The 21,491-nt window shown below is 33.2% G+C and overlaps 1 protein-coding gene across 4 annotated transcripts in view; it reads left to right on the top strand.

Moving 5' to 3' along the window:
- SCN7A (sodium voltage-gated channel alpha subunit 7) overlaps nt 1-21,491 on the top strand; it is an 84,443-nt gene that overhangs the window by 17,586 nt on the left and 45,366 nt on the right. For all 4 annotated transcript variants that reach the window (XM_079134425.1, XM_079134428.1, XM_079134426.1 and 1 more), the window contains 7 exons: nt 7,690-7,937; nt 10,829-10,947; nt 11,327-11,416; nt 12,596-12,724; nt 14,820-14,911; nt 18,709-18,915; nt 21,117-21,186. In XM_079134425.1, the coding sequence (XP_078990551.1) occupies nt 7,704-7,937; nt 10,829-10,947; nt 11,327-11,416; nt 12,596-12,724; nt 14,820-14,911; nt 18,709-18,915; nt 21,117-21,186 (941 nt within the window). In that variant the 5' untranslated portion in view covers nt 7,690-7,703. The remainder of the gene's footprint in view (nt 1-7,689; nt 7,938-10,828; nt 10,948-11,326; nt 11,417-12,595; nt 12,725-14,819; nt 14,912-18,708; nt 18,916-21,116; nt 21,187-21,491) is intronic.

Here is a 21,491-nt window from a genome sequence, read left to right as displayed (position 1 = left end):
GTTGGTTAAAGGATCTTTAGATAAAGTTCCTTACAAGCCTATCCTATTACAGTATTTATCCAGCATGTATTTTTCATATTGTGAGACATTTTTAGAATTAATTTACTAAACATTTAATTTTATTTTCCTTATTAAAAAATCAAGGCCTATGTTGAGTACAAATAGGAGTGGTTTCCGTAAAAAGAAAAAGTCCATCAACAGGAATCTGTGAAGATGATGTATTAGAGGCACCTAGCACCTGCTTCCTGGGAGACAGAATCAAAGCACCTGGAGAGCAGCACGTAGAGGTGGTGCCTGTGGAAGAACACCCAGGTGCAATAGTGACAGAGATTTGGAGAAATCCAAGGCCTTTGGATAATGGAACAGAGGGTGAAATGATGCCCCAGCATCAGAAGGGAGTGTGGCAAAGGGTGGGGACAGAAGTGGAAGAGGGAAAGTCCCAAAGAGCCCCCCTAGAACAGAAAGCAATCAACTACTTGCAGAGATACAGTTTAAACAGGCAATAGACCTGGGATGGACATACCAGTCTGCTCTAAAGAAGTTTTCTACACATAGCAGTGTTTTCTCAGGGAATTTTCTTGAGAAGGTCCTTCCTGACTTACTGTTCTGAGTCAAAGGTCCCTGTATTTTCCAGCCTCTGGTTCCACATGAAGGTAATACTACAGTGACCTAATGGAGGCAGCTGCCTCCAGAGTCATTTTGACCCTGGGGAGAGCCTCTGATGAAAACCTGCTGAGAACTATATGCACTGGCAAACTGGACTTGGAACTGAGGATGCTTCCACTTTAAATCTGGCAGTTCAGGAAGCCAGCTGCAGGAGTCTAGGGAAGGAACAGTCAACATGTGATTTTGCATGGGAGCTAGGTCCAGAACAGCAGTCATGGGCAGTAGATTGCATGGACCAGCTGCCAACCCCTAGCACAGATAGTTGTGACTCCATAACCTTTACCTGCTCTCAGTGTGTGCAGCGCAAAAGGTCTCAGAGTTCTTGACACACTGAAAAGCCCAATATCAGCCCTGCCTTGTTAGTGCCCAGTGCAGAGGGTACTTGTATCAGATGAGTTCCACACTCTCTACTAGCTTAGTGGCATGCTGCAATATCAGTGTCTGTGGCACTCTTGGAGTGCACAGGCCAAATAAATCCAGACTAAATCTTCTCCTGGAGACCTCTGAGTTCCACCCTAGTTCATTCGGGCATTCAGAGCAACTCAGTTATTCCAACTGACTCCAGCAACAGATCACTTCTGCTTGTTGCCTGGCAAGCACCACATAGGAAAGAAGGGTGAGTAACCCCTAGCCTTGAAGGAGTGACAGCCTAAGAAGACATGGAAAAACACTCCGAAAAGCACAAGTCACAAACAACTAGTCTTATCTGTATAATCCAGCATGCTGGAGAGGACATTTTTATTTCCCATTAATACTCTTTTTGTTATACATATATATATATATATATGCGTGTGTGTGTGTGTGTGTGTGTGTGTATACATATATGTATAATGAATATATATACAAATATGTATATTTGTTTATATGCATAGATTTGTATTTTTATTTTTCATCTCCTTATATTTAATTTTTCCCTTTTTAACTTTCTTTTTAAATTAATTTTACTTTCTCAACACACTTTATATATGTTATATTTTGTATAATGTGTATATCTTTTATATACACATGTATATGAATTAAATATTTACATATACTCATATACATATGTATTTTTTCTTCTCCTTATTCTACTTAATATTTTTCTTTTTTTTCTTTTTTACTTCCTTTCACAATTAATTTTACTTTTTACTATTTTTTAACTTTTTGGTTTATTCTAAATTATTTTCCTCTCTCTTTTCTGTTGTTGTTGTGGGTTTTTTTAGTGGGAGTTTACTTTACTCCTTTCTCTGGTTTTGTTGCTTTTATTATTTTTTGTTTTCTTCTTTCTATGAAGTCCTGGGTATCCAACCAGCACCTTGAGCATATGGAGTGGGTGCTCCACTGCTGAGCTACACTCCCAGTCCAGCTTAGAGAAATTGCTCCATGCTCTAGCAATGACCTAGCCCTGTTCAAGTCTTGGTGATTAGTCCACCTCAAAGAATACAGGAAATAGGCTGGGCACGATGGCACATGCCTATAATCCCAGCAGCTCTGGAGGCTGAGGCAGGAGAATTGCAAGTTCAAAGTCAGCCTCAGCAAAAGTGAGATACTAAACAATTCAGTAAGACCCTGTCTCTAAATAAAATACAAAATAGGGCTGGGGCTGTGACTCAGTAGTCAAGTGCCCCTGAATTCAATTCCTGGTACAAAAAACAAAAGGAATAGAGGAAATAAAAAACCCCAGTCATTTATGTGGTCCCAAAGAGCATGACTGAGGATCATGAAATCCTGATATTCACCCTTAGTAACAGCAGAGAGAAATAACACAATGGTTGTGAGTACCACATCTATGAGGGCCCTTTTAGACTGCACATTGCTGACAAGACTAAAGAAATAACCATACAGGGTGTACCCATATATTATTCTGTTCATACCACAAGTGCCTGAACTACCAGAGGCATTCCTCTTGTGCACGACCTACAGAGAAAGTGAGTCGCTCAGGCTCCAATGCAGTATGCATTGCGTCAGCATTCACTAATAAAAGCCAAAGAAGCAACAGGGAAACTATGTTATAAGTCCAATTGGAATTAAAGTCAGTACTACAGAACAAATTGATATTCAGAGAAAATCATTAAAAGAAGGCTGCTTATAAAGAAAGCTCTCATATAAAAATGTAAGAGATAGCCATCCCAATAAATGAGCAAATCTCAACAAAGACACACTAGAAGTATGAAAACACAAGGCAACATGGTACCTGTAAAGTTCAAGGCTCTCTAGTAACCGATTCCAGAGACACAATGTCAATAAAATGACAAAGAATTCAAAACAACATTTTTTTTTAAAGTTCAATGACTTCCAAGAGAATACATTAAACAGCCGAATGAATTAAAGAGGACAATTTGGGATATAAAGAGGAATTCTATAAAGAGATACATATTTTGGAAAAGAACTAAACAGCAATCTTAGAAATTATAAAGCTCTTAAGTCAAATTAAAAACTTCATTGAAAGCCTCACCAGTAGACTAGATCAAGTGAAAGAAAGACTGTCAGGACTTGAGGATGAGGTTGAGGAATTATCACATTCATACAGTAAGAAAGAATGAACAGAACATTTAAGATCTCTGGGACACCATGAAAATACCAGACATGCACATGATAGGAATAGACAAGAGAGAAGAGCTACAGGCTGAAGACACAGAAAACTAAGTCATTGATACGGCATTAGAAAATTTCCCAAATCTTGAGAAAGACAGACATCCAGGCATTTAGGACCCCACACAGACACGACCCTAAGAGAGCTTCACAACAATATATTATAGTCAAATTGCCAGAAGTACAGAACAAAGAAAGAATTTTGAAAGAGTGAAATGGGGCTGGAGGTAGATACTCAGTGATAGAGCACTTGCTTAACATGTGTGAGATCCAGGATGTTTAACTTTTTCATGGCTTTGACTAAAAAGACCCAACAGGAACAATTTTAGGAAAGAGAAGTTTCTTTGAGGGCTCATGGTTTCAGAGATCTTAAGTCCACAGAAGGCCAATCCATTCCTCGGGACTCCATTGCAGAAAATTGTGGAGGAGGGAAGCAGCTCACGTGGTGATTAGAAAGAAGAGCGATTCCATGCCTAGATACAAATATACCCCAAGCCACGCCCCAATTCCCACCTCCTCCAGCCACACCCTACCACTTCAGTTACCACTCAGTAAATCCCTATCAGGGGATTAATTCACTGAGAGCCTTAACCCAATCATTTCTCCTCCAAACCTTCTTGCATTGTCTCAAATGTGAGCTTTTGGGGAATACCTCACATCCAAACCATAACACTCAGCATTCAACTCAGGAAAAAGAAATCTATAAAAGTGTAGTGCTTAGTCATATTTAAAGGCAAAAATCACAGACCACAGTGGCACACATCTATAATCCCAACTATCTGGGGACTGAGCAGGAGGATCAGAACTTCAAGGCCAGCTTGAGCAACTTAAGGGAGATCTTGTCTAAATATTTTAAAAATTTATGAAAGGTTGTTGATGTATCTCATTGGTAAGGCACGCTATTTATTTTTTACTGCTAAATAAATAAATAAATGGGGGATAAAGGAAAAACTATCATGATAACAACAGACTCCTCAGCAGAATCTCTAAAGCCAGGAGAGTGTTTGAATGATGTACTTCAAGTTCTGAAAGAGATTAACTGCCAACCTGGATTGCTAGATCCAACAGAGTTCATGCTTCAAAATTGAAGGAGATGATAAAGACCTTCCATGAGAATCAAAAACATAAAGGAACTCATTACCACTAAATCCTCATTATAGTAGATACTTAAGAGAATTCTACATCTGGAATAGTAGGAAGGATAAACACTGTCATGAGAGCATGGAACGAACAAATCTTATCTAGAATGGTGGATAAGTAAGAATTAGGGAAGAATCAAACACTATTAATATAAAAAGGAAAAGAATTCATCAAGGAACTATAACAATTATAGATGCTCTAAATATTGAAGAACCTAATTTTAGAAAACAAACACTACTGGACAAAAAGGGAAAGGTAGACTCCATATAATAATAGTATTTGACTCCAGTACTCCACTCTCACCAATAGATTGATCATCCAGACAAAAAAAATCCAACAACGAAATTTGATTGTTAAATTACACAACATATCAAATGGACTTAACACACATCTACAGAATATTGCACTCAATAGCTACAGAATATACATTCTTTTCAACATCATATTGGACTTTTTTTCCAAAATAGGTCATATTTTAGGTCATAAAGCAAGTATCAGCAAATTCAAAATTTTTTTAAAAATCTGCATTTTATCAAATCATTATGGAAAGAAACTAAAAATGTCATTTCAAGAGAAACTGCAGAAATAATGCAAATACCTGGATATTGAATAACACTCTTTTTATTGATCAGGGAGGGAGTTATTGGAGAATTCAGGGAAATTTTTTAAAATTCCTGCAATCAATCAAAAGGCAAACACAACATACCACAATCCATGGAACACCAAAAGCAATACTTAGAGGGAATTTTATAGCTATGAGTGCCTCCATTAATAGTTAGAGAAATCTCAAATAAATAACCTAATGATGCATTTTAAGGTCTTAGAAATGCAAGAGCACACTAAACCCAAAATCAGCAGAAAGAAAGAAATAATAATATCAGGAATGAAATAGAATTTTGAAAAAAAATAATATAAATAATAAATGAAACATAGATTTGGTTTTGGGAGAAAAAAGTAAAATTAACAAGCCCTTGGCTAAACTTACCAAAGGAGAGATAAAACTTACATATATAATAGGAGATGAAAAAAGGGAATGTCACAGCATATACCATTGACATTCATAGAATCACTAGGGAATATTTTGAAAAATTATATGACAATAAAATGAAAAAATCTAGAAGAAATAAACAAATTTCTGAACACATATAAATTACTGAAAGTGAACTGAAAGGATATAAAAGACCAAAATAGATGAGTAAGGAGCAATGAGCTTGAAGCAGTAGTAAAAAGTTTCAACAGCGTTATTGTGTGCATATGTATCTGCATGTTATATATGTGAATAATTCTTAGCAACTTTCAGTAAGTGTCAGTTTTGTGCATGATATTGAACAAAGACATTTGGAAAATAAGCAAATTTTAAGGTGAGCATGAGTGAGTTTTTGTATCATTACTCTGGGAAAGAAGCTCTGAGTAGACATATGCTGATCTTCCTAGTCCATATTCCCCTATTTAAACTTGTTCCACACCAATACCTGAAACATATCGTGAAGACTGGGGACTAAGCAATCATTTCCAAAGTGAAGTTGTCCCTCTTTCTGGTCACAGATGATTTTTTTGTAATTTTTTTTTTTTTTTTTTTACTTGTAGATGGATACAATATCTTTATTTTATTTTATTTTATTTTATTTTATTTTTCTGTGATGCTGAGGATGGAACTCAGTGCCTCACACGTGCTAATCAAGTGCTCTACCACTGAGGTACAACACAGCCCAGATGATTATTTTAAGAGAAAATGAATCCATAGGCTGGGATAGGCCCATTAGAATAACTTTTTATTCATATATTTTTGACTCACAGGTTATACGTACACAGTGGGAACTTAAATGAAGTTAGCACTGTGATAATGTTTTTCATGTAGGTACATTTTTAAAAGTAAAAATGGAAGCTTTGTTCCAGTGGAATGAAGCAACATGAAAAGCAATGCAAAACCCAGAAAACTTATGATCCCATGAAAGATATATGTAGTCAACCCAGTATTTGATTTTTTATAGTACTTTTATGACTCAGAAATGTACAACTTGTTCTCCCCTTAAATATGTATGAGGTTACCTTTCTTATTTAAAACAGTTTATATCCACCATTTACCTAAGCAGGTGGTAGATGTCTAACTTTTACAATAAATGGTATTCCATTAATACTAACTCGCCTTTTTCATCTGATCAATAGACAAGCAATGTGTTAAAGTATTAATTCAGTTTTTCACAATGGTGGAAAATTCTGAAGCAGACACATGTGCTTGTGTGAGTGTAATTTCTGTTGTTGAAAACGCTTATAAAAGAAATTCAAATAGTGCTGAATTCAGCTAGTGAGAGAGACAGAGCATAGAGATAAAAAATGAAACAACGTTGAGTACAAAATTCCTTATTCTTAACAGAAATAATAAAATTACAGAAAATAATTAGGCAAATAAATAAAGGAAAACCAGTCAGTTGGCATTAAGATCAATTGAATAGCAAATTTTGACAAGAAGTGGACTAGGACGAATTAGCCAAATAATTATTTTGGTTAGAGAGGTTGATTACAGAAGTGAAAATGTTAATAATTTTCAAGGTATTAAAGTGTGTGTGTGTGTGTGTGTGTTACAATGGCTCAGAGGTTAAAGAGTGATTGTAGTCATAGTTGTGCAGAAAGACAATGACTTTTCATTTACCTGTTAAATAACTGCCTTTGGTGAAATTCCCACAGAGACATTTGGGGAAAGAAAGTGTTTAGAAAAATTTACTTGATAAATATCCATATTGACAGAATAATTAACACTCTTGGTGTTTTCATTAAAATAATGGATATAACATAGGAGAAAGCAGAACTTCAAAGATATCAGAGTTAAAGTTTGTTAACATTTGACTCACTAAAATTGATAAAAGGGAAATATCAGAAATATAAAAAGCAATACAGGAGAGTATGGCTCAGTAACAAAGAAGGTTAAATTTAGGGAAGAAAAGTTGTTCAGTTGTTATATACATCAGTTGTAAAATAATCGGATTTGATCAGGAAAATAAAAAGATCTCTAGCAAACTTTTAACACTTATTAGCATGCAGAAGTTGAAAGACAGATTTAAATAAAATAAAGAACATTCAAATGATGAGTGAATAAAGCCAACTGAGTCACCCATGAAATTACAAATGAAGTTTAATATTAAGTTCAAAAATACTCAGTTATAGCAAGTCAGATTTCTATAGAATTTAGCGATGTGCTCGATAAATATATGCATTCCATTTGCTCTTCTCTATTCTAAAAATATTCTGTTTTACAAATTGTTTTCTTAATATACCCAATTTTTTATGGAACTGAAGAAAACTAATTTCTTACAGGTACAAAACTGGAAATGTTGGATTCTCCAGAACCGAAGGGCCTTGTTCCCTTCACTGAAGAGTCTCTTGAACTTATAAAACAGCATATTGCTAAAAATCACAACGAGGAATGTGAAGAAGATGATTTAAAGCCAGACCCTGCCTTGGAAGTTGGCAAAGAGCTTCCATTCATTTATGGAGACCTTTCTCGAGGAATGGTGTCAGAGCCCTTGGAAGACGTGGACTCATATTACTATGTGAAAAAAAATGTGAGAATTAACTGAAATTATTGTGACTACTTTTTTATTATTTTAGTTCCAGGCACTCAAAAGCTGTAATTGAGATAGGATAAGAAAGAGAGAGGAGAACAGGGAAAGAGATAATTTTGTATTATATAGACCTGACTAAGATATTTTATTTGGGGAATGCACACATTAGAGATATTATCAAAATTTATATATACTGGTTGGGAAGCTTGTATTGTTTACTTTATTTCTTAATATATATACTAACGTGCCTTCATGGAAACAATTTGTTTTATGGGAGCAAAGCTGATTGGCTATTTATGGTTATCAATTTTTAAATATTTGTGAAATATTTAGAATAAACACCGCTATTTAAAATGACCAACAATGAGCTTACTCAGGAGTTAGGAAAGTGAATCCAATCCATATGGGGTTTTTAATTCATTTTTACTCATTTATACATTCATATATTGACAACTGATTCCAGAAAGACTTGTGGCACCTATTAATATATCCCAGAACAAGCACAAAATGCTGAACATGAAAATAATTGTACTTAGAAAAGACAGATCTGTATGAAATGATGAAGATGGAAGTCCTCACTGGGGAAGTGAAATTTGAGTTAAAGCTTTAATAACACAAAGGAAAGTCCTTTTAGGAACAGGCAAGAGCAGAGATTGATTCTGAAATGTGGAAAAGAAATTCTGATTCTATAACTTGAAACACAGTTATGTTGCCAGTTGTGGGAAATAGGATGAAATCATGAAGATGCCAACGTGGATTTAATGTGGTAATCAAAGAACTGGTATGATTAAGTAAAGTCAATTTGGCAGATTTCTAAATCACTATTACATAAAGTCAGAAAGATGAAATAAAAGAGAAGAATCCAGACTGCTGGATTTGAAACCCAGATTATAGAAGTGTTTTTTAGAGAAGAGGGAGAGAACAAACCTGAGAAGAAACAGTAGAATCTGATTGATAAATAATGCCAGGAATTTCAGCTTGGAAGAATGGTTGGAGCCACTGACAAAAATGAAATTATAAGGCAGGTTAAGTTTGGGGGAGATGAAGTCTAGCTCTATCGTGGTCAAATGTAATTTGATATTCCTGTAGAATATTCAAAGATATTATAGAATAAGGGAAATGAATTTGAACTGAAGTCTCTGGAGAGAAGACAAAGTGGTTTTTTGTTTGTTTTTTATATTAATACAACTCTGGAATATCTTTCATGGTTGAAAAATAAAAATGTGTCAGCTGCATAATCTTGAGTGCTTTTTACAGCCTAATTTTTCATCACAATTATCTCAGCATTCAGTTACTAGTATGCCTAAGTAATAAGATCGCTGTGGCCCGGTAGCCTTAGTATCTGTGATATAGCATAGAAAAGAGAACTATTTCATGTATACAACATGGTAGGCAAAAGTAGACATGTTATGGAAAACAAAGGCACGGTTATTGAAAAATAGAGCAAGACCCAGATTTACTCATGATCTAGTTGTCAGGAAACATCTGGGGCAAAATCCACAAGGATAGTTTCATGTAAGAAGTCCTGTCATCAAGGACACCATGATATTTAACTCTTGAGTTATATTCACTTTATTCTGTTAAAGATAGGATAGTAATAAATAATTATAAAATTAATAAAAATTTGAGCCCTGAAAAATTGGAAAATTATTTTATCTGCAAGTATTCATTCCTTACAATTACACAAATTTGCTGGTTGAATACACATGATAACTTGTATAAAATTTGAAATTGTTCTGGAAAACAGTATAGAAAACACATTTTAAGTAATCAGATTATTTTCTTCAGCTCTTTTTAGATTTTTTTCTATTTACATTTAAAATCAAAAGGGAAAAATACAATAACAGACCAAAAGCATTCACAGATTTTATGTTGAAAATGCATTTAAATAAGAATTACAGCACAGCTCGTGTTTTCATTGGGAACACTGATGAGTATATGTTTGTATTAAGTAATTATTTTACTATATACCCACAAATAAGTAGTTAGCTCTGTTTTGTATATGATATATAATAGACAAGTTGAATATATAATAAATTATATTTAATATTAAATATTTACTATTTGTAATGTATTTATGCACATCATACAATGAATACTATTCCCAATGGACATAGATGGTGTGTGTGTGTGTGTGTGTGTATGTGTGTGTATGTGTATTTATAATTTCAATGAATATATCTACAGTAAAATAAATATAAAAATGTGCCCACATAATATAAATATATATATAAATATATATATATATATACACACACACACACATACAAATATGTACAATAACATACACACACATAGAAATATATGATTCAGTTTCAATTTTAGGACACTTCTGATCATTCATTACATTTGTTGGGATTTTAATGCTTTAATATCCCAATACCTTAGATTTCCATGATATAAAATTTTGGATAGATTTATGTTAGTGATATCAAATAAATTAGATTTTATTTAACAGATAATAATGACTAATATAATATTTTAATATACTGAATTCTCCTTATTATTGAAACCCACATTTGATTTATTCTTTAATAAAATTAGCTTTTATACATTCATTACATCCTGAGATGTGCCACCTCTGGCACTTCTAAGTGCATCTTCATGGGCCATCAGGATATAGTGTTCTTCCTGTTATGCCTGTGCTGTGGAGACCTGCTGGTGTGCTATAAGGCAGATGACAGCAGCAGGATGAAACGGAAGGAAAATGGTAGGTGAGCAGGTAAATATGAATGAAAACAGTAAAGATCTTATCATTCAACTTAATCTGTAAAAGGATATCAAGAAGAATCCCAGATGGTAATGATAGTTGGCAATGTGACATAATTCATGGAATTATAGTCCCACATTCTTGTTTCACCTAATTTATTTTTTATTTTTTCTCCTCATAGACTTTCATGGTGTTAAATAAAAATAGAACAATCTTCAGATTCAATGCTGCTTCCATCTTGTGCACGTTGTCTCCTTTCAGTTCCATCCGAGGAACAACTATCAAAGTTTTGGTGCATCCATATCCTTTCCTACTGGATTGTGTGAACTCCGTTTTAAACTATATTGATACTAAATTCAACTATTCTGTGTTTAATTGTTGCTGCCAACCTTTTCTCTTTCAAATCAGTATCTCATATTAAGTGTTACTGAAATGTGGGTAATGCTCCACTGGTTATTTCATGTTTGAAAAGACATACAAAATATATTTTCCAAGTAGCACAATAGTAGAAATTAACAAACATTAATCGCCATTGTTTTTCATCAGTGTTTTCAGTATTTACAAAAATATTTTATTGTATTTATATAAATTTAAATTACATAAATTTAGATTATATAAATTTATATAAATTTAGATTATAATATTATTTATTATCCACTATTCCTTGACTGTAGCTTACCTTTTTCCGACTGTTAATTTTAATTAGTGTCCTCATCGATTGCATATTTATGTCTATGAAAAATTGGTCAATATGGATAACAGCAATTGAGTAAGTTCTATAATTTTATTATATGTATTATACACAATTATATTTTTATTTTTAACATATTGTAATTTTGATGTAATAACATTAAATTATACAATATATTATATACTATAACATTTGATGATTTAGTATTTATACTTTTATATATAATGGAATATTTATGATATATAATGTATTTATACATGTAACACAATGAGTGAATTCTTCAAATAAAAACAAACATATGTATGTGTCGACTCTAACTAGTATTTTTCTGCACTTTGATTATTCTTAGTTAGATTTAAAATACCTCTATTTCTCAATAGATTAACATAATACAAATGCTTGAGACTTCAGTTTAATGTTTATGTCATAATACATATAAGGATTGTTTAATTTCAAACTTAATTTTAATGATTAATATATTTCAGTGCTTTGGGTCTTTACTATTGTAACCCAAAACCTGGTTTGTTTTTACCTCAAATAACTCTTTTTTTTTCTTTTCATTTATTAAGAAATTGTTAGGGCTGGGGGCATGCTTCAGTGGTAGAGCACTTGCCTAGTATATCAGAGACCCTGGGTTCAATATCCAGCACCAGGAAAAAAAGAAAGAAAGGAATTGTTAATGTTCTGCTCCTCTCGCCTTTACTGTGTGACTTGTTGGACTTTCATTAGACCACAATGATGGAAAGACCCTTTGAATTTTCTAGGGTAGTTACCCCCTGAGCTTTAACTGTGATTCTTAAAGTTGGTTGACTTTGGAAGGTAACTCTGATACTGATTCACTAAAGAAATTTTTGTGTATATATGTGTATAATAAAGTTAATTTTTGCATACTTCCTTAATTATTATTAATTTGTGCAATCCTATTGTTGAGTAAATTTGACATTTTTATCATTTACATAAATGAAAAGACTATCATCTCTGAGCTAGAAATAGTTAAAAGAAGTTGGTAGTCAAATTTCACAGCTAATGCCACAAAACATAGCCATCCTAGGAGACCTATCTAAAACTATACTCAAGTTCAAGGGCACTTGCTGTTTTTATTGTTGTCTGATAGGTTGTTTTGGCCTGCCAACCAGACATGTTTTCACCATTCTGATGATTTGTTTTCAAATATCAGATAGTCACCACAGATATATATTTCAGAACTGACAGTGTGCTATTCTCACTTTCAATATTTATGTGAAAATTTCTCTGCAGGAATACTTTACTTGGAATTTACACATTTGAAATACTTGTCAAAATCATTGCAAGAGGCGTCTGGGCAGGATCTTTTTCTTTCCTTGGGGATCTATGGAACTGGCTTGATTTCAGTGTAACCTTATTTGAGTGAGTATTTCTTCAAGTTGCAAACATTTAAATCTTTTGCTAAATAAATGCTTTTCACTTAAAAATCAAGTTCTACAAAAATTTCTGCTTTCAAAAGTTTAGCAATTAAAGAGTATTCATAAGTCAAAGTCATAGTGAGTCTCTGAGGCACTGTCTCTGGGTGAGTCCCCAGAATATGTAAAGAAAATGGAAGAAATGAGATGTTTTCTATCTTGAGCAAAAATGACAAAATTGAATTTGTACATTTTAATTGATTTTTTTTTTTTTTAGTGAGTAGAGAATTCTCTGAAGCCTTAGGAGTTCCTAGCATATTTGATTCTCAGTCCTCAGTCAATATTTCATTTAGCTACATTGCTTGAGGCAAGTAAATGTGCTAAATATCAGAATAAGATATTTTAAACACACACATTTTTATAGTATTATTATAATTCTAATTATTTCTGTATATTTTTTCAATGCTTCTATTTATAGAAATGATTTACTACCTTTAAATTTCTATTTAAATAATTTTAAATGATTATTATAGTTTTTGGTCAATCAAAAAATTACAGTTCTAAAGAGTATAAGCAGTGTCTGCCATATTGTAAGCAATCAAAAATAATAGATTAAAAACAAACCTTTATAAAGAGTATAAACCAAAGATGAGGTGTGGTGGTGCATGCCTGTAATCCCAGCGACTCAGGAGGTTGAGGCAGGAGGATCTTAGGTTCAAGGCCAGCCTCAGCAACTTAGTAAGTCATTCTCAACAGAAAAAATAAAAAGGACTGGGGATGTGTTTTAGTGGTCAAGTACCCCAGGTTCAATTTTCGGTACCAAAAATGAAAAAAAAAAAAAAAAAAGAATAAAAACAGTGCCTGCCATATTGTAAGCAATTAAAAATAATAGCTAACATTATTGTAAATATTATCTTTACTACTTCTATTGCCACTACCATTATTTTTGTTATTCCTGTTGCAAGGTGCTGGTCTATGCACTTTCCATATATTATCCCATTTTTTCCCCACAAAAAGATTCTGAATCAAGAAATAAAGTCCCTACTTTACAATTAAGGAGACTGCAGCAGTATTAAGTAACTTTTCTGCCACATGGCTAGGAAGTGGTGGAGCCTGCACCACCATGCAAAGTCTGGCTCCAGAAACTATGCTCGTAACCAGCATACATTCTGCCTTCCCCAGTCACCCTCCTTCACTACCATCACAACCCTCATCAGCCTACCTCTGTCCCCAGTATCATCAAACTCATTCCACCATCACCACCCTTGTCAGAAGTTTAAATGTTTAATATAAATCCCATTTGTTCAAAAAGCAGCTGTTTTTTATTTCATTTCAACTCTTTTCAGTAATAGATAACAAAATTTTATGAATGTGATATAGAATATTTGACATAGAATTTAAAGTATCCAGTGTGAAACTGTTATAAACTCCAGTAATTTTTATTACACTGTTTTATTGGTTCTTTTTAGTTATATATAACATTAGGATTCATTTTGGCATAATTATAAAAACATGGAATATAATTTGTTCTAATTCAGTTCCTAGGACTGCCGCTTCCCTTCTCTCCTTTCTCCCCACCCTCCCCCTTCCATTCTCTCCACTGATCTTTATACTATTTACTTACAGGTTTTATTTTTAATTAGTGTCTTGTGGATATGCATGATGGTGAGATTCACTATGGTATATTCATATATGTACATAGGAAAGTTAGGTCAGATTCATTCCGCTGTTCTTCCTTTACACAGTTCCTCCTTTCTCCTCTTCAATCCCCTTTGTCTAGTCCACTAATCTTCTATTTTTTCAACCCCCACCACCTGCTTATTTTGGATCAGCTTCCACAGATCAGAAAAAACATATGACCTTTGACTTTTTGGGACTTTTTGGGAACTCCAGTAACTTATGTTTCTAGATACCTGGCTATCTTGCTCTATAGAATTTTTGTCTTCCAATCAATAATAAAACAGTTTGCAAAATGGAGTAATCTAAGTGAAGAAAATGCTTGGATGTATAATTTTTAAGTAGCTTTCAAAGAGCATAAAAAGCTAAAGATAAGTGGCATAGATTCAACATGACTCCTAAATAACTCTAATTTACTTTCACAGGATTATAATAAGGTATTCACCTCTAAACTTCATTCTAAATCTTAAGACTGTAAGAACTTTGAGAATTTTGAAAATTATTCCATTAAACCAAGGTAAGAAATGGAGTTGAATTCTTTTTACTCATCATATTTTATGTATGTCTATATATTTGTTTGAATTCTATTACCGCTGCTCAGAGAAAATGTTAAATCAAGCCATGTTTCCACTTTGAAACCAATGATTCGTCTAATCTTTTAATTTATTTGTCACTCCAGGAAAGGCAAGGAAAAAAATACATTTGTCATTTATGTGGCATAGGATCAATACTTATGATCACAATATATGAATTCATCAGCTATAATTATTTATTTTTACATACTAAATATGAACTTACAAAGTTGTCCTTAGACTTCTAAGAGGAATAGTCTAGACGGATGTCTAATATCCTTCCTTCTTTTCCTTGTTGTATCAAGAAACCAGTTGAAATTAACAAAATGAAATAAGATAAATTCCTCTTTGCTCTAAGTGCTTGGATAGGATGCAGTTCCTGTGCCACAAAATGCAGGGAGGTTGGAACTCCATGTAAAGTGATCATATTAATGGGAGGTACAGAGGACTAATTTACAACTTCTGTTCTGAATATATACTGGCAGGAGCCCACCAACATCTTCTTAATTGTCGTTCTGAATGAATAAATACATAAGAGTCCAGGATGAGCAAAACAGAAAAACAGAATGAAGATCATAGCATATTTGTAACCTGTGAATATTCTAAAACACTGAATTGTACACATGAAACAGATGAATTCTAGGGTTTCTGCCTTACATTTCAATAAAGTTGCTTAGCAAAAGATGGTCTGTGGCATGGCAAACGAGTCACCTTGTAAGAATACCCACAGCTCAAGCTCCCTAGAAATTATCAGAACATAAAATCACATCACTTTCATCTTCATCTAACGTTAGAGGTAAGCATTATAAAAGAAATCAGTTGAATTTAAGCTAATACAAGAACACACTCACCAGAGTTGGGAGCATGCAAGCTGGTAAGGACCTCTTGCTGCATTTTTTTTAAAGGAGAATACACCGGCACATGCCAGCAATATGGAGTGCATAAAAATATTTTGCAATACAGAGAGAAGTATTTTAATATTCATGAAGATAGGAACAAGCAAAAGAAATCATCCATTTTGTATTCATAACAGGAGGAAACCCAGACTTTTTCAGGTAGAAGATAAAAATAAGTTAGTAAAATAGACAAATACAAATAGCTTGAAGATAAAAAAATAGTTATAAAAATGTAATGCTCTCAGGGAATACTCAATGGAAATAGGAACAGTAAAATGTACTATTACCAGTACATCAAAGAACATCTTTACTGTGTAAAGAAACACTAGTTCTGTATTAGCCAAAAATGAGATGGATTAATGAAGGAGAGAAAACTAAGTTTTATTTATGGATAATTGGTAATCCTTAAAAAGAGGCCAGGATAAATATAAAAATAAAATTGTTTAAAAATATGAGAAAAATAATTTTTTTTTTTTGGTACCAGGAATTGAACTCAGGGATACTCAACCACTGAACCATATCCCCAGCTCCATTTTTTATTTTTTTAGAAATAGGGTTTCACTGAGTTGCCTAGCACCTCACTTTAATGAGAATGACTTTGAACTCTCTATCCTCCTGCCTCAGCCTCCCCAGCTGCTGGGATTATAGGCACCTGCCACCACACCAAGCAAAAATTAAATTTTTAATTTCTTAACTGGAGGAAAACTTTACAAATGGAAAGAGTTCATCTGATACTAGCAAATAAAAATAGAAGATACACTTATACTATGAAACTTTATTAAGTATTAAAGAATAATAAAATAAGAACCCTACAAGCAATAAAGTAGAGAAACAGATTCTATGTAAAGGTGATACTAAATATCAGGAGGCAGTTTCAGAATGTGGGGGACTGTGGTCAGAAGGTTGTGGCACTGGAATTTCATACCTGCTCCTCATTACTTGTGAAGTCAACAGAAAAATATTCTCATTCCTGCAAGTTTTCTTAATTTTTACAAGTGTTCTGAAAAATTGCTGGAAAAAATATGAAAATAAAATACTCTAAATTTAATAAAAAATGTTAATGACAATTTGTGTTTTAGAAAACTTTCAAATAGATACCAACATTATAAAAACGTGGTAATTTCCATTAAAATCTCAATTATCTCACATGTATATTCAGCATGGATCCACCCACATTCCTGAATGGCAACACCCTGTTAGTTAGAGCTGCTTCCCCTTTAAGTTCAATGTTTTCATCCATGTCTTCTCAACTCCCTATTTGAATGAATTTAACTTTTCTCTTAAGCTCTTGTGAAGATTTGAATGTTTCCTGGTAAAATATATAATAATGTATTAATTAGGTCTGTTTATATTAACAAAAACTCAGAGATGGGAATAGAGAAATGGGAAAAATAGGTCATTTTCTTTTCTTCTATAGATGAATTAGAGTAGGTACAGTTTTTTGTTTGTTTGTTGCTTTGTTTGTTTCAGTGCTGAGGATGGAACTCAGGACCTGGGGCATCCTAAGCAAGCACTTCACCACTGAACTACAATCCCCCCCGCAGCTCTGTCTTACTTTTTTTATGTAGAGATTTACATGTTGGTTCAAAACTACAATTAAATTTGACAGAAATTCTAAAACAGATATATTTTTTTTGAAAATACTAGGGAAAGAAATTAATGTTTATTCAAAGCAGGAATCACAGTAAATTTGAAGGGAAATATAGATATACAAAAATCAAAATAGTCCTCAAGTGTAATGCCAAACACCTCTAGTCCCAGCTACTTGGGAGACTGAAGCTGGAGAATCACTGAAGTCCAGAAGTTCGAGACCAGCCTGGTCAACAGAGCAAGACTGTTTAAAAAAAAAAAAAAAAAATAGAAAATTGATTTTCAATTCTCATGATAATAAATTAAATAGTGCTCTCATTTTACACTTGATCTTAGCCAAAAGGCTGCAAAGAAATAGTGTTCTCATTTTATAGCTAATAAATTTGAGGCCTAGAAATATTGATAACTTGGTCATTGTCACAGAGTACTATATTCTCTCCTATATTGTTGAATTGAGCAGCTATTAGGATTCTAATACAGACAAATAAGAAGAGAGCAAGGGCAGCCAGATGGTGAAGCAGGAGAGGAAAGAAGAAAGGAAGCCAAGACCAGGAGAAGGGGAGAGGAATAAAGTTAATTTACACGCCAAAATATTAATAGCAGCTTCCACTACGAAGGATAATTACATTAGTTTTGTTTTTCTCTTGTTTCCTATATTTTCAGAATTAGCATATGTTACTTAATAATTGAAAAAAAAATGAACATCCTTAAATAAAGCCAGCTTTAAGTTGGAATTCTCACTTAGGAAACCTCTTATACAAAATTTACCTTTTATCACAGTTGTGTTGTTCTCATTACTAATCATTAAATTTATTGTCACACATTTTATTTCATTAGCTCCAAAGTTGAATTCTTATAAAATTAAAGAATGGTATAGAATAATGCTATTTCAAACACTTTCTTTTTTTAGCATCTACAGCACATTTTGATTTGTGACTTTACATCTTTGCTTGTACTTGTCATCACAGTTGGCTGGCATGACAAGCAGCAAAGGAGAGAAAGCTGTTTTTCTTCTAGTCAAGAGAAAAAAAACAAACAAAATATCATAAGTAAATATTGTATCTGAATTATTTCATCAGATGTTATAAATTAGCTATAATACAGAAACTTCAAAGTTTGATGTTTACTCACTTTGCTAGATCTAGGTAATTAATCTGTTGATTTCAATGGATCATGCATTTGCCCTCAGAGGTATTTGTCAATGGCGCTTTACTAAGATTTCTTTTTCTAACCAGAGCACACCTTCCTTTTTCCAGGCCTGAAGTCCCTTGTAGAGACCCTGATCCAGTGCTTGAAGAAACTTTTTGGTGCCATTATCCTAACTCTGTTTTTTCTGAGCATATTTTCTCTAATTGGAATGGGACTCTTCATGGGCAACCTGAAGCATAAATGCTTGCGATGGCCCCAAGAAAATGAGAATGAAACCCTGCACAACCGAACTGGAAACCCATATTATATTCGGGGTAAGAATCACCTGTCATCTGTGTCAAAAATGAAAACTTTCTTAAAGGCAGAATACTCTTCACAGAAGTTTGAACTCTCAACTTCGGGGCTAATTATTTAAATGCTGTGACTATGTGAATGATTAATTTGAGTCTGTTTTGCTTTTGTTTTTGATCAAGATAGCAAAGTTCCAAATCTTTGATAAGTTAAATCAGGGAAACCTAAATTTTCAAATATTATTTTTTTAAAATAATGTAAGTCTAATTTGCAATTTTATTGGAAAGAGGTTAAAGTATGAGCCTCATAATATAACCTTTTTCAATAAAGTTCATTGAAAATAAAAATTTAATCATTAAAAATTTTGAGATGACTTAAAAATAAAAAACTTTCCTACATTATGAATTCTTACTATTGTTGGATTTCAGTTACTATTGCACATTTAGTTTGGGTTCTACTTTGCTAAGTAATGAAAATATTTTAGTCATAAAACAGTAATTCAGGAAAACATTGATTAGCTTTTATTCACATGTTTAGCCTCATATATTCATCATAATTTTTGAGAAAAGATAATATCCCCTGCCTTATTGCAAACGATGAAATAGGAATGCAGAGAAATTAAGCGAATGTTCTAGGGCATTGTAACCACTAGGTAGTAAAACTGGGATTGTGTCCAAGCTCAAGCTGCCTTTAAAACTTGTTCCATATTCACCAGGTCATGCTTTTTTATTGCATTTTTGTCTCACATTAAGATTATCAAGTTCTTCCTGACATTGTTTAGGAAAAATAAAAACCTATTTTTCAACTATTATGAATAATGTATTAACAAATCTCATGTAACTGTGCTATATTAATTTATTTGCATATTATATTAAGTTCTAAAGTACATATTAGCAAATTTTACTATTTGTTTTCTTGCATAATATGATTATGATGCAAGTAACAAAATTATTAGTATATGAGTTTGTGAAATGTTTGAATATCTTGTATCTATGTCATCATCTAAATCTAGTAGTGAAGACAAGGGGAAATGAAGCTTAGATTCTAATTAAAATAGCAATTGTTTTCTTGGATGTTGGACCAAAAATATGCTAATTACCTAACCATAAACAATTTTGCTATTTGTCTGGTTATTGCTAAGAAAACAGAGTCCAGGTTTTTTTCGTATTTGTTAAAATGCAATATTATAATTTTAAATATCAGTTTTAAGGATTACCACTTTAAAATTTATTCAACTCTATTTATTCCAGTTCCTCAAATGACATATTAAGAACTACAGAAAATATTTTGTTCATAAAACATTTTAATGCAATTGATATATCATAGTTTTTGCATGTAGAATACTTTATATTATTCAGTGCTACTAATGTCAACTTTCATTTGCTTTGTGACTACCACTCAGAAAACTTGATCAATGTTACTTAACTATTTATAACTTGAAAATTCTTCTACAATTATTTTAGGTGGCAAATTAAAGTCACATTAGTTGAATTGGGATAAATCATACACACACACATACACATACATATGTATAATCTCCCCATCCATCCATCCATCCCATGTGCTTGGTCTATGTATTTTGAATTCAGAAATCAAAAGCCAATGCTCCTAAACAAGATGTTCCCACCATGGGACCTGGTATCTACTATCTACAAATACACAATTTACATTTGATATAGTTTGATTGACAGATTAAGGTATCTGGATAAATTTTGTGGACTATGACTTATATTAGCAAGAATTGTGGTTGAAATTATGAGACATGGTGACAAATAGATGGCACTGTAGGATCAATGTAGTAGAATCAGCCTCAAGATGAGAAGAGTATGTAAATCACACACTGGGATACTGGAATCTGGACTTCTTGCTCACATAGCTCATCAGGAATAATCTTGAGGGGAAAAGGTCCTCCGTTTTCAAACAATATAATCTTGGAGATTTTTTCCTTTAGAACTCTGGTCATACCTGGCAGTTTTATTGATTTTCCTGAACTCTAATTTTGAATGAGATTTTCCCCTTTCTGTTTGGAGCTTCTCACTACCAGGGCAGTGAAGCTTCACATTCTCAAAGGCCTTTTGGCATGTCCATCAGATAGTAGGTAAAAAAGATCAAGACACTTGCTGCTTCCTTCTCAGTTGTAAAGAGGTGCTCATCTTCTATGGAGGTCCAATTAGCTGCTAAATCAAGATCAGACACAGAACATCATGTCTTTCTTATCTTCCAGAAACAGAGAATTTTTACTACTTGGAAGGGGAACAATATGCTCTCCTTTGTGGCAACACAACAGATGCTGGGTGAGTGGTGCTAATGTTTTCTTCTTTCAGGTCAGGAACATCCATCAAGAGTACTTATTGAGTGATTATTCCTTTTATTGCTGCTTCCCAATTGATTACATTATCTCATTTTATTATCTAAATCAGACTAAGAAGTTCTCTTAGTCCCTTTGGGAGGTATGTAACAAAATATATCTCCCAAAACAACAGCAATTTACTCCTCACAGGAGGCAGAAAAGTTCTGATCAAAACGCCAGCAAATTTGTTGTCTGGCAAGGGCCCACTTATTGGCTTGTAGAAGTACCTTTTTTGCTGTAGGGCATTAA

The sequence above is a fragment of the Sciurus vulgaris genome, assembly GCF_902686455.1.
Source record: "Sciurus vulgaris genome assembly, chromosome: 3".
NCBI lineage: Eukaryota > Metazoa > Chordata > Mammalia > Rodentia > Sciuridae > Sciurus > Sciurus vulgaris.
The sequence above is the reverse complement of the archived record's forward strand: the minus strand, read 5'-3'. Positions and strand labels throughout refer to the sequence as shown.